At 40.1% G+C, this 22,971-nt stretch overlaps 2 protein-coding genes across 8 annotated transcripts in view; one reads left to right on the forward strand and one right to left on the reverse strand.

Annotated features, from left to right (window-relative positions):
* LOC308190792 (uncharacterized protein) overlaps positions 1–22,971 on the reverse strand; it is a 103,060-nt gene that overhangs the window by 79,755 nt on the left and 334 nt on the right. The window contains exon 2 of the mRNA XM_080582525.1: positions 22,184–22,274. Within this exon, the coding sequence (XP_080438651.1) occupies positions 22,184–22,274 (91 nt within the window). The remainder of the gene's footprint in view (positions 1–22,183; positions 22,275–22,971) is intronic.
* On the forward strand, positions 312–14,415 carry STEAP1 (STEAP family member 1). Of its 7 annotated transcripts, XM_080582510.1 has the most exons (6): positions 794–1,142; positions 4,581–4,638; positions 6,916–6,988; positions 7,211–7,428; positions 9,492–9,656; positions 11,363–14,415. In XM_080582510.1, exons 1-6 carry the CDS (start codon positions 829–831, stop codon positions 11,618–11,620), a joined length of 1,086 nt encoding a protein of 361 aa, XP_080438636.1. In that variant the 5' UTR covers positions 794–828; the 3' UTR covers positions 11,621–14,415. The 7 variants fall into 7 exon arrangements, with proteins under 7 accessions (XP_080438635.1, XP_080438638.1, XP_080438636.1 ...); XM_080582509.1 differs by lacking the exon at positions 794–1,142 and adding an exon at positions 312–783 and having other exon boundaries at positions 6,916–7,428; XM_080582512.1 differs by lacking the exon at positions 794–1,142 and adding an exon at positions 648–783 and having other exon boundaries at positions 4,581–4,685; positions 6,916–7,428; positions 11,363–12,994.

Here is a 22,971-nt window from a genome sequence, read left to right on the forward strand (position 1 = left end):
TCACTTACGAGTTCTCTCGGAACAAGAGGAAGCTTTCGGCCCCCCAGCCCCAGTTTCTCCTGTCAGCCTGCAGTGGCAGCGCTGCTACCCCCGGCTACGGCCCGCGCCCTCCCCCGTGCTCCCACCGCTAGATGTCACCCTGCTGATGCGATTCACTGGGAGCTAAAACTACCCAAAAACCGGCCGAGCGAAAAAAAAAAAGAGCGAAGAAAATCAAACGGCGCTTTTAGAAAGTGGGAGCACACGAAAGTGAGCACCCGTGGCAAAAAAAACAAACAAACAAACAAACAAACAAACAAACAAACAAAAAAACAGCAGTAACTAATGGAAAGCACGTGGAAAATAACCATCATACAGAGAACAAATACTCAAATACTCCAGTGAAGGCAACTACAAAGACAAATCAAAAGTTAAGGTTTTGTTTTAACACGGGAGAGGCGATTATACTATCTCCTCTTTCTTGCCAGATGCAGCGTGCAGCTGGAGACTCAGTCCATTTAACACAGGAGCGGGAGAAACAAAAATACATTCCTAAGATTAAAAAAAAAAAAAAAAAAGAGTTGGAATTTGGCATCGCTTCTGCGAAGCCATCCTGAGCAAGACGCAATAAGTTCTGCGTAAAGAAATGAAAACATTTCTGGGGCAGACTGGCCACGTTTTCTGCAACGTCAGAAAGCCACCAAGTGTTGAAATATCCTCGAACACGGAGCTTTGGCGAGGTAGTGAGCCCACGCTGCCCTGTGACAAAACCGCTTTTTCAGAACCGTCAGCACAGGAAAAAAGGTACGAGATGGTGGTACCTGAAGAAAAATATTTTATTTTTTTTAAATGAGGCTTGCTCGCGTTAGCAGCAGGGTTCAATACAGCCCTTTGTCTGGCTGGGGGCGCGACAAGCCCGCACGGAGCAGCAGGGCAGGGAGAAGGGGTGAGGAGAAGGTTCCCCGTCAGGGGCGTGAGGGGCGGCGAGCGGTGCCTTTTCTCCCTTCCCTCTCCTTCCTCCTCCCCGGCGGGGAGGGCGCAGGTGAAGGCGCCCTTTGTCCAGGCGAGGCCCCAGCGGCCGCCGAGGCGCTCCGCGGGCCGGGCCGGGCCAGGCGGGCAGCCCTGAGGCGAGCTCCGGCCCTGAGGCGAGCCGCGGCGCTCAGGTGCCCGCCGGGCTGGGGGGAGCGGGATGGGCGCGGAAGGCGGGGCCGGGCGGGGAGGGGAGGGGAGATGGAGCCTGCGGCCGGGCCCCCATACCCCCGCCGCTCCCCTCAGCGCCTGCCGGCCGCTGCGGGGCTGACCTGAGGCCGCCTGCCCCGACGCGGCCGCGCCGGGCTCTCCCCGTCCTGACCGAGCCGAGCCGAGCTGAGCCGGGGCTCCCGGGGAAGCCCCGCGCCGCCGCCCGGGCACAAGAAGGCGCCGCTGCCGGCGGGCTGAGGTGGGTGAGCCCCGGGGCGGCGGGCGGGCTGCGGCCGGGTTCCGGCGCCCTGCTCCGCTCCGCCCCGGGACGGGACGGGACGGGGGACCCCGGCGGGACGAGCTCACCTGGGCCGGCCCCGGCAGCGCTGATCGCGGGGCCCCGAGCCCGCAGCGCACCCTGGCCAAGGAGGGCACGGAGCGGGGCTCGCCTGTGCCGGTCCCCGCAGGGTCTCCACAGAGCTCGGCCGGGTTCCCGACGAGCCTGGGCAGCAGGGGTGAGGGGTGGCTGGCCAGCTCGGCTCTCTCGGGTGCCTACACGGCACCTTAAAAGCGAGGCGATTGCCCCCGAACGCTTTCACCCGGTCATTCTTCGATGGTGCCAGAGGAGTGGGATGCTGTCACCGTCCCGCACCTCCTCCATCACCTCATCGTTGTCATCTTAGCCTGTTTATTTTAGCCATTTTTCTCTATTCAGTGAGCCTGCCCTGAAAACCCTTACTCAGGCAAACCTCCCATTGACTTCGGAAGATGTTTTGGCAGAGTCAGGTCTGCCCGGTTTGGATCGCTGTCGGCTCAGCGCTGTAATGAGCCTGTTTGCTTCTCCCAAACTGCACTACACCCAGTGCTGGAAACTTGGCCTTCCGCAGCTGGAGATCCTCCATCCTCAGGCGCAGCCAGCTGCACCGCTGCCTTCTGGAGAGGGAGGCATGGGCACGGAGGATGGACGTGACTGGGTTCTGTCTCTCACGGGACTTTCTTCAAACATATTGCAGACAGAGGCGTGCTGTAAAGGACTCTGTTATGATAGTTCATAAGGCACTGTATAACAGAATTACAAGTGCCTTGTATTTAGGCTATTACTGTGGTTTGTTATTGGCTGTATCAAAGAAATAACTCTGTGTTATCTCTGATATCAGAGTTATCTGGTTTGGCACCTATGCTTCCTTGCATGCAGTCGCATGGCTGTAACACATATTTCCCTGTTAGAGCATGTGCATTCATTCACACACATTTTTTTTTATCTTTCCTTTTTTTTTTTTTTTTCTGCCACATTAATCATTAGGATTGTATTAAACATTGTTTCCCCAAATCAGCTTTTAGGATCAGCAAGTGACATCCCAGCTCATGATTTTTTTCACATCGCTATACCACTTACTACATCATCATCAACACAAGCCTCTAGCTAGAAGCTATTACTGGACTCTTCATTTCTAAATTAAGACTGATAGTAGCATAAGAGTCAGGTGAGTTAAGCATTTCCATGCAGAGCTCCTCAACCAAAAATATGCTTTTGGACCTCCAAGATAGTGTGGCAGCCAGAAGAGGACAGTTCAGAAGAGGCAGGGATCACTGTGTAAGCTCCTGTAGGCTGGTGATGTTAACACTTGAAAGCTCAACTGAGGTTAGTACAGAAAAAATAAAAAAGGAGCAAAGGCATGTGAGCCATCATCTGTTTTAACAATTTTAAAAAGTTGATCTCGTTATCTGAAAAAGTAAAACATCAGTCTAAGACTTCTTCACATCCTTTTTTTTTTATTTATTTCCCCACACACACTTCAAACTTTAAAAATCAGAGAGTAGGCCTCAAAAACTGTATGATTGCCCTCGATATTCTGAGTTCTTTTAAAAATAGGTCTGGAAATCACTTTGTTCCTTTTTTTCCAAGAAAGTACATTATACGAAGGTCTGTTTGTAAACTATTCTTTGTCATTGTAACAGCTAGAAATACAATATATCAAAACATAGAATTTTTAACTAATTCTGGGAGTGGAGGAGCTGAAGTTTTGTGATGATAGCATGAAACACCAGGTCTAGCCCTAGGAATAGAAAAAAAAAGAAAAAAAAAAAAGAAATGTGCCTTCAGCAGTAGGATATACAAGCAGCTAATGGCATAGGAAAGGGTTAATAGCCTGACCTTCAGAGGGAAGCTCTTGTTGACCCTACTCTGCAACACTTGGCCGAAAGGTTATGCCCAAAGGGAGAGCTTTTTAGCAGGAGGGGAAAAAAGTCAAAAAAGAAATACTTAGGAAAAGAATACTTAGGCTTCAGAAGGCTGGTGGCTTGGCAAAAAGCAAATGTTTGTACCAGATAGCACAAGACTGTGTGGATTCATCCACTGAAGCGCAGCAAAAATACAACTGATACAAATTCCCGAAAGTTGTATGAATATAAAAGAATCTGTATTTAGCAAAGTAGTTTCATGTCTAGTAATCCAGCTGCTCAGTAGGTTTTCTGGAGGAGCTAACTAGTCACAGCCGTAGAGGTGGTCACAGTGCTACGCTGCGGCAGGGCAATCTGAGCTTCCAGTGCCTCGGCACTAGCACATCGCTTCCAGCAGTGTGCGACGGGGTGGCGTACCTATCAGAAGTCCACCTTGCGGGGTAACCCCCTGCAGCTCTTTTACAGCCCTCTCAAGACTTCAGGGTACTGTCTCTACTGCTAGGATCCTGAGAAAGAAATATCCCTTCTCTTCCTCTTTGTTTTCTGCCTTCTGGTTTCTTCTAGTCCTTAACAGCTAAGAACCATTTCTGCTTCCTCTTGTATTGATAAATATTGACAGTGTACCTTGGAACAGAATGAGCAAAGCTCCAACTGGAGTTTCCTAACAATCTTGAGGTAAGAGTATACCTCTAAAGCCACAGGATGACTGTCAGGTAGACCAAGCCTGAAAATCTGAATTGCAAAACCTAAAAAGTATTAGGAACTGCAAATCTGCATGGGTTTCTTATATCAGGAAGTCCAGCCTCTTGCTAGGATAGACACAGGATAGACACAGTAAAGCTTTTTGTAAACTTACCAAAAATCCATCTTCACAACATTTTACTTGTTATTCCTATTCAAAAACTGTTTCAAACTCTATTGTTCTATTTTTAAAACTTTCAGCCTGATTTAAGTCATTCATTCCAGTAGCAACATGGGCATTTAGCTTAAATATTACTTTTCATCAGTGATTTTGTTATGTTGATTCATATGTTCTCTTAGTCTCCACTTTACTTTAAATAATTTTTTAAAAAGCTGAGTTCTTCTGTTCTCAGAGGACAGACTTTCTTTTCCCTAGATTATCATAACTTCTCTGGCAAATGGGTGGAGGAGGGGGAAGAAAACATTTTGAGGGAAAATAGGCCTCAAAGTTCCAGTAGGGCATTTCAAAACCTGTTTTACATCCTGTGTTTGTTTTGCAGGGAGTTTCTGCAATGGAGAAGAGGGAAGGCGATAGTCGTACCATTGATCAGAATGCAGGTCAGAGCATCGTGCCGAGAAGAAATAGAGGAAACCTTAGCAACTTGGTAATGTTTCTGTAAAAGAGCAGTTCATATGTCACGCAGAATATTGCAGACTTTATTTGATTTTGTCCAAACGCACTGTGTTTCCATAACACTGGCGTATCATCAATGCTTCTGAAGTCTTCTCTCAATATTGACATGAAGAGATAAAAAGATAAAGAGCAACTCATTCAATTTAATCACATTCCATGCTAAAAAAATACACAAGGGTTGGTAAAAAAAGAAAACCACACAGTAATAGTTACGTGATGTTAACTGTTAGTTGCATTCTACCAGCTGAACAAAGCTCTATAGAAATAATTCGTGATTTTTGAACAGGAATGTAAAATTTGTCTTGGGTAGAGTCTTTATCGTTGCCACATTGCATTTAGGAAGTTTTCCACACCACACAAAAAAAGCCTAGGAAAAGATCCACTTCACCAGTATTTGCTTCTGCAATGGCTGATGCACAGAAGAAGTTCAAGCGATAACTTGCTGTTCTGTTGTGAACTCAGTCTGTGGAATACCGTATTAGGCTTTACAAACTGTCTCCTCAAGAAACAGGAATCTCTAGGTGAAACTGGGTTCAGAGGTGAATTTCAGTTTATGTAATTTATACTCATACCTGATTCTACAATGCATAAAAACTACACTCTTCACAGTTCTTCATAGACTAGAGAACAGAAGTTACTTAGGCTATACCTTCACTGTTACATTACAAAGATACATTTTTTATTATCACATCAACATATATTAGCTATTCAGCTATAAAATCCTAATAAAGACCATGCCCTTTAATTTTACTGTGAGGCACTGCAAGCAAGTTGGTCAGACGTGGAAACAGGCTACCTTGTCTCCATTTAGGATTTTATGGCAAGATAGCAGTGTACATTTGTTACTTTGTTAAAAGAAAGCCAAACACGCAAAATGCCTATTTGTATTAGTGAAGACGAACACAAGACTTACACCTGCTTACCCTTGCATTATTTACAAATATTTACAAGAATTGACCCCTTAACCAGCTCCAATATATTTGATTCTGAATAAAGACAGATCATATTGCTGAAATAAGCAGATCTCCTGTATCCTAGCAGAATTATTTAGATTAGATAGTCTTGAAGGTCCTTTCCAACCTTGGTGATTGTATGATTCTGTGACTGCCAACTTACAACTTTCTACTAGTAGTTGTCTTCCTCAAACCTCACGGTGCCATGTCACTTTCTGGAGATCTGGACACCTGCAACTTTAGCCATTCTAAAGTTGAGCCATTGCTGCATTAGTTCAGTTTTACTTTGCATTTCACTGGATTATTAAAGGGATTGCATGTTTATTTCTTAATGTTTCAAATTCTTAGCTCTCCACCCCTGGACAGCTGTCTGCTTCACCAATTGCCATGTCCTGCTGTTGATGCACATATTTTCATTTTGTACGTATGTTGATCATGTACCTCTTCCCCAAACTGTAAGTTTGGGACAATCTTTTAATATATTCTCTCAATGTAAAGCACTTTATAACATTCTACTAAAATTTTGTCCTACCTTAGCTTCTTAAGCCTGTGATAATTCTGCCAAGATCTTCTGTGAGACTAGAATCAAACCATGACAACTTGGCAGTAAAAAAATCAGCTTTTTGAACTGAAGTGCCTCAAATTCACAAGTTTTTATAAAAGTTAAGAGGATGCTATTACATTTAGGGAGGTTGGGAATAAAAGCATAGAAATTTAAGGTAGAGTTGACAGATGCACAGCTGGTCTAATATGCTGGATCCCAAATATTTCTATTTACATCCTTATTCCCCCAGTTAAGTGTCATTAAAATAGCAGTGACTGAATGAAATACTGTAGTGTCATGTCTCTGGATTCTGTTGTTGTGCATATTATTTGGGTTACATTATTAAGTCTGTAGCTGAAATTGGAAATCTTGAAATCTGGAGTGCCTATCATAAGAAGCTGTAATGATGCTTTGCATAATGTAATCTTCCCTTGTGGTGTAGTTAACTTCCTGGAATGAAAATCTATTCTGAAATCACCATAGATGATGAATGAAGAACGAGAAATCTACAGTAAAATTGCCTTGCTCAACTACTAACTATGCTGTTTGAAAGATTGTATTTTCAAGCTAGCTTGTCTTTAATACTATGCATGGAGTTTTTTTTGTATACGATTTCAGTGCTGCACAGTATAAAAGCCATGATGGCAAATATTGTGATTACTGGAGTTTGATCTCACTTTTTATTTCCTTTCTGTCTTTTCCAGAATGTGGATATGCAAGTTACCAATCCACCAGAAGTAGCTGTACTTTTTGATTTACATCAAGCACACCATTTTGGTGAGTTTGAACACTCTTCAGAACAACACTGCAAGCAGGAGCTGTTCCCCAAGTGGCACTTACCAATGAAGATAGCATCTGCAATCTCATTATTAACATTTATTTACACTTCTCTAAGAGATGTCATATATCCTTTTGTAACAAGAAATGAAAATGTTTTCTATAAAATTCCAATCCTTGTCATAAACAAAGTTTTACCAGTGGTTTCAATTACCCTTTTAGCACTGGTGTATTTACCAGGAATATTAGCGGCTGGTTTCCAGCTGTATTTTGGCACCAAGTATAAAAGGTTTCCCCAGTGGCTGGATAGATGGATGTTGTCAAGAAAGCAATTTGGACTTCTCAGTTTCTTCTTCGCTACAATGCACGCCTGCTATAGCCTATGCTATCCAATGAGAAGATCATACAGATACAAGCTGCTCAACTGGGCATTCCAGCAGGTATGATGAGCTCACAAATACCAACATTTCAGTGTTGAGACAATCCTTGCGTTTTACATCCAAACAAATCTGGATAGGAAGAAAGCTGTTTTCATTGCCTTTGATTTTGAAGCAGCTCCTCACAAAGCACTGCTAAGCGATAGAGCAGGTCCTACTTGTTAAAGCATGTTATAGGGAGTCAAGAGTCAATACAGCTGTGCCAGTGTGTATTCAATAAATCATTTTCTTCATCTGGGAATTCTTAGCTCTGTGTAAAATACCCGTAATTATAATTGCTTCACAGATACATTTAAGTCTTTGGAACACTTAGTTTAGTGTGGATTAATTTCTCTGCATCAGAGGAATCTAACTGTTTACAGAAACTTCTGCACACACCTTTTTTAGACATCATCTGTGTAAAGTGAATTATCAGCAATGAAAGAGGACTGAGCTAAATACAATAATTTGTATTTGCCACAGACTAAACTTGCGAACAGTGATGACTACACAATTTGGCTGGTGCACGCTAACTTGTTAGAACAATTCAATTTATTTCACTCATGCTTCCAAGTCATGAGCAATAATTGGCTTGCAAAGCTGTCTAAGGTTTTCTGTGACTAGAGAGTTTCTAGACATGTATCACCTCGGGTGCCATGAGTATTCCAGCATAGGGAATATTCCAACATAAGGTGTAGAGTGCAAAGGTACAGTTTTAATATCCTTAAAGTCTAATATAAGGTTTTATTGAAAGCAGAGTAGGGTGTTACTGGCTTCTTAAGAATTCTGACATCAGTCAAACTACCTGATGAAAACTTTGAAGATAGTCTTACTGGTAATCTGACTTGAATGGTTTACCAGAAATATCTGCAAGATTCCAGTTCTTAAGTGCAGGTGAAGAAATGATCATATCTGGAGCATATTACACTATGGTGATCCCTAACAGCATCAAGGAACTGTTGCAAGTAGTCATACACAGGACAAGCTTTGGCATCAGATTTTTATTTTCATCCATATCAACCATTGTATTCAGTGCAGCTGAATAAACCGAGTCATTAAAAAAAAAAAAAAAAAAAAAAAAGACTATTCTGGCAGGATAACATGGTTAAGAACGCTTGCTAAACTGGATCCCTAAAATAGTGCTGTAAATATATTTCCTTGTGTTATAATCCCCTAGATAAGGTAATTTGCCATAAGTGGAGGATTGTTTTTTTTTGTTTGTATTTGTCAGAGTAAGGTTTCTCCTGCTGTGAGGACAGGCTGATGGGCCTCAGAACTAGTCAGTTCAGGGCCAAGACACTTATGCAATCTGTAAATTCTTCTCACGTGAAGCCTACCTTTGCTCTACAGATACTAGTAGAGACTTTTTCATCACAGTTAAGCGGCAGTTACACTTAGAGACATTCAAACAAACAAAAATACTATGTTTCTCATCTTATTTCTTAATTATTATTGTGAAAATAACTATTTCACAGAAATGGCTAAGTGTGCCAGAAAGCCGATTGTATCCTGGGCTGCATGAAAAGAAGCATGACCAGCAGGGCAAGGGAGGTGCTTCTCCCTCTCTACTCTGCTCTCTTGAGACCCACCTGGAGTACTGCATCCAGTTTTGGGGTCCGCAGTACAACAAAGATGTGAACTGCTTAGAGCAGAAAATAATCAGAGGGCTGGAGCCCTTCTCCTGTACAGAAAGGTTGAGAAAGTTGGGGTTGGTTAGCCTGGAGAAGAGAAGGCTCCAGGCAGACTTTATTGTGGCCTTTCCACATATAAAGGGGGCTTACAAGAAAGACGGAGGAAGACTTTTTTACCAGAGCCTGTACTGACAGGACAAGGGCAACGGTTTTAAACTGAAAGAAGGTAGATTTTGATTAGATATAAGGAAGACATTTTTTTACAGTGGGATTGGTGAAACACTAGAACAAGTTGTCCAGACAAGTCATGGATGCCTCTTCACTGGAAGTGTTCAAGGCCAGGTTGGATGGGGCTTTCAGCAACCTGACCTAGTGAAAGACATCACTGCCCATGGCCAGGGAGTTGGACTAGATGGTCTTTAAAGGTCCCTTCCAACCCTATGATTCTTCTGGCAGGTCAAACAAAAAAAAGAAAATGCCTGGATTGAACATGATGTTTGGAGAATGGAGATTTATGTGTCCCTAGGAATTCTGGGACTTGCTTTGCTGGCTTTATTGGCAATAACCTCAATCCCATCTGTCAATCATTCTTTGACCTGGAGAGAGTTCCACTACATTCAGGTACACATAAATGTCATCATTGCATGTAATTACTCATTTTTAGGACTGTATGTTATCAGCTAATGTTATTCCTAGTTAAAAATACCAAATACAGAGTCTTTAATGAAACCAATGTAAAAGTTTATTCAGCACCCTCTGTTAACTGTTTTGCAAAAAAATATTCATTTCATTTGTTATTTTGGGAGAAGAAATGGCTGTCATGTTCAGGGCGTAAAGTGGAAAGAAAGATAGCTCCAAGTTGACCAGCAGCAGTTGTTCCTTCAGAAACTATTCTTAGGTCAAAGACCTCTGGCTCTGAAAGCATTTCAGTTATCTTCTGGGCATTTTATGTTTCAAGAAAGCCTTGTGTCCTGCTGTCCTGGAAGTAGGTGCTACTGAACCAGATGAGAGCGTTGGCATACAGCGTGGGTTTCCATTACTAAACGAACATTGGCTGTTGCTCCCTTGGAGCCATTTTCTGTACTGCCTGAGCAATACCAAGTGGCTGGCAAGTCCAGAAGCCTCCTGCCTTCTGGAATGCAGAGGTTTTCCATATGCAGTGTCACTAGCCTCACAACCCACTCCAAAAAGTTGCATTCTGAGAAGGAGACGTCTTAGAACAGACACATAATCAAATCCAGCCAGTCATGAGTTTTGCTACAGATGTCGTTGTTTTGTTCACCTAATACCTGTTTTGCTCTTAGTTTCCTGTATCACGCACAATAATAAGCAGGGGTGGTTCCGCTGGCATCAGTATGATCACACTGTGTTAAGCAAGTGTTGAGTTGGGTCCCTGAACACCAAAATCTGAAAATTCAATGACTTAGCACCTGTCATTTGAGAACTTGTTATGAATTTGAAAAGTAGCTATGAAATATGTATTTTTTGACAGTTAGTGATTTGGGATTCTGTTCACTCTATGAAGTACATCATTTGTAAGAAAAGTTTATCAGCTCTACAGAGACTATATGGATAGATGTAGGAAGGGGTCTCCTAGTGCATATTAAGCTATTAATATATTAGGGTACTTTCCATATTAAGCTATCATGGTGAACAAATCTGGAAGAGTAATGCTAACATATTGGATTAGTTTTATAAAATAACATAACTTTTATACTAATCGTATCCTGTAGATTTACCACTTAAAAAGGCACTTTACACTGATGAGTAGTTCAATTTTTGTAATAAAAGCAAGATTTTTATGTACACGGGAAACAAAAGTACTAGTAACTCTTGCGTAACTTTTCCTTTTTTCCTTAATTTCAATTTCTAAGCCAAATTTATCATAGTACTAGATTTACTAGAGTTACTGGCTTTAACTGACCTTAAAAATTCCCTTTGCAAACAGTTGATTAAACCATTTATAAGTCTGCTTTTGAACTCATAATAATTTATCACAGAAGATACAGTAATTTAGGATACAGATGACATCTACAAACTGATATATTGAGAACTGACACAGTTTGGGGAATCTGTGATCTCTTCTGTATATTAGTCCACTATCATATCAATAGGAGAAAAATGTGCCTTATCTTTTCTGGTGACGTAGACAGGTACAGTTGGATTCTTGAATTATAAGGTTTTAATTTTAATTCAAAGCTACTGTTCTCTTTTCTTTCACTTACATGCATTGTTTGAGGCCCTTTCTGATTTCCATTTTTACTTAAAAGAGTAATCTTTTTTACCAAGGGTGAAAAAATAAATAACTATTATCTTTCTCTTTTCAGAGCAAGATGGGATATGTAGCTCTGCTGCTATGCACAGTTCACGCACTGGTGTTTGCTTGGGATAAGTGGGTTGATGTTAACCAATTTATCTGGTACACACCACCTTCATTTATGGTAGCAGTTTTTCTTCCTATTGTAGTCCTGCTCTGTAAATGCATACTGCTCCTCCCATGTTTCAGGAAGAGGATAAAAAAGATCAGATGTGGTTGGGAAGCCAACACACAAACCAATCAAACCAGCATGACTTCCAGGCTGTAGATCACATATGGACATTTCCTGTCTGCTGTATGTAAATACGCTCAAGTCCACAAAACGTTCACTTGTGAGCTCTGTTTTCATATTTTTCTTAGATGTTACTTGTTTACTTTTCATTTCAGTTGCAAAGGTATGGGATATTTGATGCAACTGGGACCTTTGCTGAGACAGAAATTGAAAACATTCATTTTACACTTTAATCTATTTGGTGTTCTGGTATTTGATCATTTCTTTCTTCTGACTCATTGCTCTTAAAACGCCAGTACTTCATCACCTCGATCGTAATTCTTTCTTTGGCAAAAGCAATCATAAATCATCGGTCCAGATGACCACAGAAAGAAAATAAATCATTACACCACAGAATCCAGGAATGCTTTCTGGATCCAACAGACATGTTTGTTCCCTGGTTAAATCTCAGTGTTATAAAGGAAAACAACTTGAATATTTATTATCCTGTCCCCCCTTGTCCCCTGCATCCTACATTTCACTCTGCAGAATGGGGACCTTAGCACAGAAGCCACACAAAAAGCATGTTGCATTCCCACCACATATTGAATTTAGACAATCAGGCAAGCAGAATTCCAGGGAACTTTGCAAGGCAAATCTCTCCTGAGGTTTAGGCACAGTCTAAAATAAGAGGTTTTAGACTCAGATCTACATCTTATACAGGACTAGGTGTGTCTGTTTATTTAGAACCATAAAACATTTTCCTTTTTTTTTTTCCATGAACACATTCTTTTGTTTCTGATGCTGGAAACTTTCCATGCTTTTGACCTGCTGCCGCTGACATGTGCTAATCTTTATTAACACAAATTATTCCAGTGGGATAGCTCACACGTCAGGTAAATGTGTTTTACTGTTTACTCTAGGGCCAGCACAATTGTGTGACTGGAAGAAAAACATTAAAAATAGGCATTTGAACCTTGGCATTGATTTGGTGAGATTTTCATGTAAAATCACTTCTGAATATGTTTGCTTTTACTAAAATTTTAGTATAAGCTGATGAAGCTTCACTTTCTTTGTGTTACATAGGCCTGTCTGAAAGTTTTAAATTAATAATTCACTTATTAGCATCTATTTTTAAATATGTTATGCAGTAGTTAATATTTTCACCCAGCAGCAGAAACATCACTGCCAGTTTCCCTGCGTGAGCTGACTAGGACGTGGACTGATGGTGCCAGCTATTACTAGGATCACCCAAATGAGAATTGTAACTGGTAATGGCTCTGGTATTAAACAAACAGAAAAACAATGGTTACATAAAAATATATGTAACACATGGTGCTAATGATTCTGCAGCTAATAATCCTGTTGTACATTTGTGGACTTGGTACACTGAGCATAATTAACAAATTAAATAGCTACAGAGATACTACATTTTGTATTTTTCTTGTTATAACTCCAAGTATTGCAACTTAAAAGTTGTCTTTGTGTTTTGCACTTGATGTAGTACTGTGAAAGTAAGTGGGGACATGGTGGCCTGTGTAATATAGACTGAAGAGACTTGAGTGACATTGTGTATCAAGTCAGTAATGCGTGGCAGAGGTAAGCACTAAAACACAGAAAGCCAGTCTGGAAAGTGAACTTAAGAAGTTTCTGAAAGAACAGAAAAAGTGTGGTTGTCAATACATGAGCATTTAGTATTTCTGTACAGGAAATAAATAAAACTAATTAGAAGTCATGTTAGGGATTGTCCTGGTTTTAACTCTGTCCCAGCTGAAACCAGAACAGATAGGACTTAGCAAAGGCTTACCCAGAATATTAACTGCACTTTGTTGTCAGGAGTCAGAAAAACCTTAATAAAGTAATTTTTTCCAGTGGAACAGGTTGAGACAAGTGTAATGATAAAGAAGTCAAATTGTCCACTAGCTACTCAAAAGGTGTGCTCAAATTTACTACTTAGGACAAAGATGAAATTTAAAATACTCCAAGCAAGCCCAGCATGCATCCATTGAACAGATTAACATTTGGTTTTATCAAAATGTGTTAAATTGTGCTCTCCAGAATCAGCTCTGCTGCTCCCTTACTAAGAAAATGTGGAGAACTGAATTCAATCTCCAGTTTTGCTAAATTCTGGTCACATAGTTGGATTCATCATTTACAACTGGTCATAGAAGCCAGCCCTTTGCCACAGGGAAATATAAACAGCTTCAAGGTTAACAAGGTTTGTGACACAGAGAACAGAACACTTGGTAACTGAAAACTGAAAAGAGGTGAACGAAGACACTCCTTCAAAAAAGCCATTCAAAGCTAGTCCTACGGCATGTGTAAAACAAAATCTCAAGTAGGAGGAAGGTTTTCTGTGCAACAGCTAGCCTTTTCATTATAAAGCACTGTTGAATGCTTAGAGCCAGAATTTGAGACCTCATATCAAGTCTCTTCCCTGCTTTGTAAGTCTTTAGTAAAGTACTTCACCTTTAAGTAACTCACTTCCCAATCTGTAGTACTGGAGTAGTATTCCTCTGCAAGACATTGCAACAGCCTGTTCAAGCTTTTAAGGCATTCAGATGCAATAGTGAGGGAGGAGGGTCAGGTAAGGGGTGTAAAGAGCTACAGAAGAAAATGCTATCAACAGTATTTTATTTCTCCTTTTGTGATAGATATGATCTAGTTCAACACTAATTACAATGAGTGCATACGTACCTTTTAATTTATGTTTATATAGCTATTTCAAAATTCAGTGTATTAATACATCTGTATACTACTAAAATCTGTAAAAACGTGTCTGCCAATTTTAGGCACTTATTTGTATAACACTGATTATTTTTATAAAATTATGTATCATTAAATGCTTAATTGTATATATACTGTGTCTGCCATTGTGTAATATCCATCCAGACCTGTATAAGGGTAAAAAGGCATGACAAGACCTAGAAGAGCTGCTGACATGAACATTAAAATAGTTTTAGTCAAGGGGGACCTTTCTCCCCGTGCTAGCTGAAGATCCTGGAGTTTCCAAAGGAGAGAAGACATAGATGTGAAAAACAAAATGGACATTTTCATAGAGAGACATAACGAAAAGAAATTCTGATAGATCTTTTAACTGACAGGCCATGTATTCTAGCATTTGGAGGAGATTTTTTAAGAAGGAACAGAAAGCTGAGCTAGTTGTGGAATGTTTTGGAAAGAGACCTGTGATCCCTGAAAACACTGATCAAAGACCAGGAAAAGCTCAAGAATGGTGAAGCCATAGAGGAGGGGAAAGTAATACAGTCATAGTCTTTGGTAAGAATTCATCACTCTAGTGTAAGGGATTTTGCAATGCCTTTACAAAGGCTACAAAGTACTTCCTTAATTAAGTCAGAGATACAGAATTGAAACCGGAGAGAGAACTCTTAAATTGTTGAAGGGACTTGAGGAATTTCCTGACCAGTTTACCTGAGATAGCAAGATCCCAGAATACTATTATCAAGAAGTGGTACCAATGATGAGTGCCCAGGAAGCCAGAACCAGGCTTTGCTGGCTATGGCTTAATGTCAATTCCTGTTGACAGCAGCCTTTACTGTAAACTGTCCCTCCCTTCGGCCATACTTCTCAATTATTTCAGTTCTTCTAACAAAAGTGTGCAAAGCTATACACTAAATCAGTCCAGGGAGTTTGATCCAGTTAAAAAGTAATGATTCATCCAGAGCCATGTACTGATCTGATTGACCTGACAGGCGCGTGCATATGCCAGCACAAAGGACAGGAAGAGAAATCATAGAATCACAGAGTATCCTGGATTGGAAGGGACTCACAAGGATCACGGAGTCCAACTTCTGCCTCCACACAGGACCATCCAGAAACCAGACAATATGTCTGAGTGCATTGTCCAAACACTTCTTGAACTCCGGCAGGCTTGTTGCCGTGATCACTGCCCTGGGGAGCCTGTCCCAGTGCCCGACCACCCTCTGGGTGAAGATTTAATTCAAAGTGGTTTAAACTGCACAGTAGTAAGTGCTCCTAAAATTCAAAGCTTAAATCCTATTCTGCTAGCAAGAATGTTTCATCACTTCACATATTTGTCAGGTTCTTAGTTTTCCATGAATCAGTAGGCAAAAATGTGTTCTAGAAATTATCACCAAAACCCCAAACTGACTGACCTCTACATGACTGTCAACTGTGTGGCTTCATCTGTGAAATGATGATCTCATGTCTTCCTCTCTTTTCTGCTACATCCACAGTTTCTACTATTGTCCCCTGATTACATGAAATTTTGTGTTAACTATTTCTGAAATACAGACTAACTACTTTTAAGCTGATTTTCTTAAAATGACATCAAAAGAATTGGTTGAAAGAACACAAGAAAAAATAAAGACAGATTTTTGAAAACATGCTGAATCCACCCTTGGAGAATGCAGCCTGCTGTAATCAGTTTGTCTGTCAGCGACTGACCATTGTCACCGATTTTTTTTCAGTAATGCCAGGATTTCTTGATCCTATCAGCACTCTCTGTTGCTGATGGTAAAATAATTTATTTTGGTGAGCACCTCCTTAACAATATCTCATTGAATTCAGGTCAAATTTTGCATCATTGCTTGAAATTTGCAATAGATTGAATATAATATTTAAGTGGGTGTGGTGGAGATAATTTACTAAGTATGCATAATAAGTTTTCAGAGATTCTCAAATGAAAATATAAAACCAGTCAGTGAACCAAATTATCAATTTACAAAGCAGACTACAGCTACTTCCAATAAAGATGATGCAACAGAAGATAGCATTGTTTTGTCATTTTTTCGTTTCTTTCTTTCTTTTTATATGTTTTCCTCTTTGTAGCAAGAAAGTATATTATGAGATAAATATGCTATGTCCTTGACTTGGTTAAAGATGTGTGGTCCCTCTACGGCCGGTAGAATACTACTACTACTACTGATGGAAATATTTGGTCCTTAAATTTCATCTTTGGGACTCACTGTTAAAAAAGTGTGGCAAGTGTAGTGTGGGGTCTTTTGACCTGGACAGTCATTCTTGTAGTTTGCTGTCAGTTTCTATACATGCTTACACTGTTTCATTGGATGTACTCTACTGAAAAAGTTTTCCATCTGAATACCTCATTATTTGAAAATCTGTAAAAAAGCTGATTTCTGGACTTGAAGAATGGCCACATAATATTTCTCCAATTTGTCCTCTGCCTTTTTGTCCAGTCCTGCCACTCATATACTGGATAGCATTTCTCTCTTGTCTGTCCACCTGTGCTTGTGCATGTATCAGGATAACTTTTGAACAGTGTACGTCATTCATTCAAAAATACTCTAGGTGTTCTAACGGGAAATCTATACAACTGAGGGGCAAGGGAGGGAGAAAAAAAAGAAACCTGAGTGGAAAGAAAATGAGCCCCTTGAAGGGCACCTCAGGCATCCCTGCAACAGTTCAGAAGTCTAGCAATTCTTTGACGGGACCCATAATTAAAATAGCGACAGCTTTCTCTTGTACCTGCTAATTTCCAATAGAGTTAGTACATTCACAATATCAACATCCTAAATTATTTATTCGCAAATAATTAATGACAGAGAAAAGGGTATTCTGGGGCAGAGGAAAGCTGGGACTGTGAAACTATGCAAAGTGGTGTTAACATGGAACGGGAAGGAATAGAACAACTGGAGATCCCATTATGAAATGAAAAGGATGCCAAGGAAAAGAGACATTGTAAACTCTCAGATTTTTTTATGAAAGGAAAGAGTAAAGGAGCCCAATGGATGCTAAAGGGGAAAAATAAGTAGATGGAGGATACTGAATGAGATGGTCACAACAGTATCAATATAGTACGGAATAGAAATCCTTAGTACAGGAGATGGGTAAAATGAGGGACAAGGCAAAGACAGATAGCACAGCATCTGAAGAGCCTGAAGTGAATCCATGAAACAGAGGGGATGAGAGGTTTACCCACACGAAGCTGGAGAGTGGAATATGTGGTATGCAGCATAACACTTAACAATACTCTTAATGCCCTTTTCCCTCTGTTCTCTTGTTCTTGTTCCTCCCTGATCCACCTTGATCCCTCCTTTACTCCACCTTTGTTCCTTTTCTTAAGCATCCCATAAGAAGTCTTGCACATTCTCACAATCCCCTTAAAACAGCCCATAATAAGTTTCATACAATTCTTTTCCCTTTGCGTATCAGGTGATCGAGGTGTGGAGCAGCTGCTTTACAGGATGAGACTAAAAAAGGCAGAGGCACTTCAAATGGGATGGGAGATTGCAGAAGATCGAGGTTTGCAAAACAATGAAGAGAGCAGATAAGATAAACAGAGAACTGTTTTTCACCAAAGCCCACATTACCAGGCCTAGGGAGGATTCAATGAAACCGGTAGGATATTAGCTTACAACTGCCTAAGACCGTGCATCTTTGTACAGTGGGTAAAGGACCCCTGCAGCCTGCTGCCACAGGGGGCTGTGGAGGCAAACAGCATAAACAGGTTCAAAGAGGGTTTAAACAAACTCAGATACAACAGCCCCTAAAAAGACACTAAAAGGACTTTGCAGGCATGTACCCTAAGACATCACTAATACAAATGAGGATTTGGGGGGAGAGCAGAAGACAGAGAGGCGAGGCTTGCACACCCACCCTAAGTAGCATTATCTTTTGCCACACTTGTACATGTACTCATGGGTTAGGCCATCGGTCTAACCAAGTAGTGTGTGGCTTATGTTCCTTTACTTCAAGAGGAAATCTCTTAGACTGATATACTCCTCTAATTTGGTATGATTTGAAAACAAATATGTTGGGAATGAGAACTTAAGTCTTGACTGAAAAGCTGTTTCTTTGATCTTGCAAAGAACTGCTTAACTTTCAGGCTCTGCGGCAACTCACTGACCTTGGTTCATTTCTGTGGAATTAACTACATAAATGTTCACAGGACTGGGAACAGAATTAGTATTTCATTGTTCTGTAAAGATACAGCTTTTCTCCTCACAGTGCTAAGCTGCAGTTGAATTATCGTGGTTTGGGTTTTATTTGCCAAGGCATATTTTACACCGATGGCATGGTCCCATTCAGGGAAAAAACATATTCAGAATAAACTAGCCGAACACCTAACCTAGGACAATGTACATAATGTAATGTAATAAAGTAATGAAGATGTTAATAACAATAAACTTTTAACATGTTAAATTTTATATTCCTACTTTTTCACATCTATTATGCTACATATTATGCAGTGATCTTAATTCTTTTTAATTTTGCTTCTGCTCCCATGCAAAACCTGTGGTCTGCAGTTTTGTGAAGGAAATTTGACCTCAAATAGCTGCAATCCCAAACTGTTTGCAACACAAACACTAGTCTTAAGCTGTCAGACAGTGGTCAAGCCACAATGTAACTTGTGCTTCCCTCAGCTGGTTTGGTATTCAGGCAAGTATTAACGTTTTTTAAATGAGTTTTTCAATTTTTTGTTTTTTTCAGTATCTATACTTCATTGAGAAGGACACACCTCTGTTCTTGTTTATCTAGTCAACTTACAGAAAATTTTGCTCTGGATTTAATTGTTTACGTTCTAAAAATAATCTGTTTTACCCCTGGCTTTGGGTCCAACAATTAATTGCAGACAGAAGATCACATTTTTGGAACCTACTGTCCCACTTCGAAGTAGCTTTTTAAGATGAACAGCCATGAACCGGGAAGGTAGATTTTGATCTTCTATAACTTGCACCACAAAGCAGAGGTGTTTCAAAAGTTATAGGGAGATGTGGAAAGGTCATACAAGACCTTGTGCTCTATACAAAGCCAAGGAACAAAGCTAAAGCCAAAGAAGCCAAAGGTCCTGAAACCCTTTAGCTGTGCCTCAACAATGGCTATGGAAAACCATAGTCAGAGAAAGCTAGGAGAGGTTTCCTTCCTTCAACTTCTTTCTAGTGGATACAATTTATCTGCCAGATCATAAAAGCAGAAACAATACTCTCTGTTACTTGGATTGCCATACAAATGAAATTGTAGGTCTGAATCTTCTCTGTTTTGGGGTGGTGGGGGTGTGTTGAGTACCTGTCCTCTGATTTAAACGAATCACCTTTAACTTGTGCTTCCTATTGGGAAGAAGGAGACACTGTCTTGATTCACATGACCTGCTAAGGATTCTCAATTTTGGCTTATTAAATGTGTTTTATAAGGGGTTTCTTTCTCTTTTCTTCTTTCTTTCCATCTTTCTCTCTCTCTTCCCTTTTTTCTCCTGCCTTTTCTTTTTTTTTTTATTCTTTTAATTCTTTTTCTCCTCCTCTCATCTCCACTTGTCTCCTCTCCTCTCCCTCAAAAGAATATCTAAATGTTTTTTATGTATTTATTTCAGTTTGTCTTTCTTTCCTTGCCTTTGACTACTGAAGTTCAGATCCTATATGGTCTGAAAGAAGCAGCGATACCTGCAGAGTTAGTGAAAAGGGGACATCCCAAGTGAAATCCGAAGAGTGAAGGCAAGAGATTTCAGTAGAGGTACTTACCATTATTTTTTGTTATTTGTTTAGCTCGTGGCTAATTTTTTTAAAAGAGTATCTTTATAAAAAACAACATAATTTCAAGTACATGTCAGACTAATTCAAAAATCAGAAAGATGCAAAGAACAAAATATGTCTACAAAAAAAAAGAATAGTAATTAGCTACAATTTTCTAAATTTCTCAGATCCATGTTGTATTTATAAAGAATGGTTAAGAGGTACAAGTTTTATTTTTAAAATAATTGTAGGCTGCCATAAGAAAAGAAAAAAAAAATATTTGGTCTGCATGTTCCTGGCTGGGAAATACTGTATTTTTCTGCTCAGGTACAAAATTAGCTATGCTGAGGGTAGTATGCCAGAAACGATTGTATTTGGGTTTGTTGCCCCAATAGGAAACAAATTTCTGTGTGTTTGTTTTCACTCATTTTCCACAGGAAAATCCCTGGGGCTTTGCTTTCCCTTTGCCAAGAGGAAGAACCAGAATATCTGTTTCCATTTGCAAACTGGAAACTCCTTTGTTATGTTCCATCCCTTAAAGGAAGAAATAATAATGCTTCCCTGGACTTTCCTAAAGAAAGAAAAACACCTGCTAAGAGAAAATAGTCTCTTTTTTTTTTTTTTTTAATTGATTATTTAAGACAGGCCTCCAACAAGGCATCTAAGAATTACATTGTCTCTAGAGCTTTGTATATAATTTGAGAGAGGACTATCCATTTCAATTTCATAATATCACTGAAGATACACAGTCCAACTTTGCAGTGAGTTTTATGCATATAGAAGGCCTGCATATACCTTGCCCTCATGCTAAACTCAGTGCAAAATGGGGACTTCTTTTTGCTTCTCCTGTCTGAATGGATCAGTTACACAGCGACGGAAGGAAGACAGTAGCTGTTTTGCCATCAATTTAAGCAAGGATATTCAAACTGTAAAACCTCAAAAACATGCAAAGAAAACACAGGATCGAGTGAAGTCATCCAAACTGACTTAATTTTTAAGGTAATAGGTATCAAGTTAGTGGTGTCTGTTTAGTAGGCTGGTAAATGAACATAACTCAAAAGTTTCCTCCTTTACTGCTACGCACAAAAGCTAAAGCTAGACAGGCTGGCACACAGACAATGGAAAGATCATATAAAAGAAAAAAAGAAAAATTTAAAATACAGATTTGTGGATTAACTATGCAAAAGAGAAAGGTAGAGTGGCACAAGGACATTAGGCCCACTCTTAGTTTTCCTTGTCATTGAATCATAATATCTCCTGAGCTGGAAGGGATCCGCGAGGACCATCTAGTCCAATTCCTGACTCTGCACAAGACAACCTATGAGTTAAACCATGTATCTAAAAGCATTGTCCATACATCTATGAGTTTTGTCCAAACGCTTCTTGAACACCAACAGGTTTGGGACCATGTCCACTTCTCTGAGAAGCCTGTTCCTCCCTCTCAGAGAAAATCTTTTTCCTAATATTCAATCTGAACCTCCCCTGATGCAGCTTCAAGTCATTCCCTTTCATCTTATATGATTCTGTAAAGAACCCTTATTCATTACCAGAAAGTGGATATGCCTATCAATATTAACAAACAAAACACTGTAATTCACAATTTTGTATCTAACACTGATTTTGGATATAATTCACTCATTCTAGTAACATGTAGAAACAACTACAGAAGAAATTAAGAGTGTTGGTGAGAAATGTCTCTGAATGACATCGCTGAGAACTGTGGTGTGTTAGGCAAGAAGGATCAGAGTCTGAGCTGGCACACTGTGTACAGCACAGGCGGGTCAAGAGAACCACATGGAAAACACACCTAGCGAGCAATCACAAGCCAAACAGCTGCAGGAGAAACAGGTAACAGAATTCATGGATCATTTCAAGGTGCATGAATTCATCTCATGACCAAATACACCTATTTTAATATACATATTTTTATGACTGTGTCACATAAAGCAACATATAAGCAGCCACAAGTAATGCAGAAAGCGATATTCCATTTTGTTGTTGTTTTTTTCTCTGATACATTTGTTGTTTGGTCTAAAACTTTTAAACCTAGACTCCTGAAGTTGTTATTGGCTACAGAAGAACAAGCCTAGGATGACAACTTCTGAATCAATAACAAATAAAAGGGGAATATTAGAACAAGAAAGTGAAGGGCTGAAATGCCTGCTCTCACCGTGGAAAGGACCAGTTCATTTCTGAATAGTTTGTCAGTGGGTTCACCTTTCCAGTGATTACTGGAGTATGGGACCAGTCCTCACAGCAGCCTGGGAAACAAAAATGCGGTTTGGAAAATCATAAGAATAGATTTTTTGGGGACTCTATTTACAAAATAATAATAATAATAATAATAAATATACATTTTCAGTGTCAGGAAAATAGCTTATTTTATATTTGGGGAAGAAAAGGCTTCTGAATTACAACTAAAATGTTTCTCGGCCCTTTTCAAATTCTGCAGCATGTTTGTTTGCAATTATTTATTGAAACAATTGTTTGAATGGATTATATGGTTCACTGTGATTAAGTCCTCAGCTAATGCACTAGAAAAACAAATTAGCAGGATGACAGAAGGTATGTTCAGTGTTTCATTCATGATTTCATCTGTACACGTTAGCTTTCTGCTTAAACATGAGCGACGTTCATTATAGCTGTTTATTTTAAATGTGCTAAAGGGTTAAGGGTTACACGTCGCTATACACACAGCACAGCTTAACAGGAGGCATAATATGTTAGGCGAATCAGAAAACGTTAAAATCATGAGCTGCACTTTTCCAGAATAAAGCCGCGTTTGTGTTCAGCTGGAAATTTCCTCAGCCGGGCCATAGAGCATTCGGGCCCTGTGTTTTAGCTGGGCTTTTACACAGCAGTAGGTCCCCTCACCTTGGTGCTAAACCCATCACCAACCCCACCACCAACCCAAATACCAAGCCCACCACACCAACCTCACCACACCAGCCCCACCAC

The sequence above is a fragment of the Anser brachyrhynchus genome, assembly GCF_964034855.1.
Source record: "Anser brachyrhynchus genome assembly, chromosome: 2".
Taxonomy (NCBI): Eukaryota; Metazoa; Chordata; class Aves; order Anseriformes; family Anatidae; genus Anser; species Anser brachyrhynchus.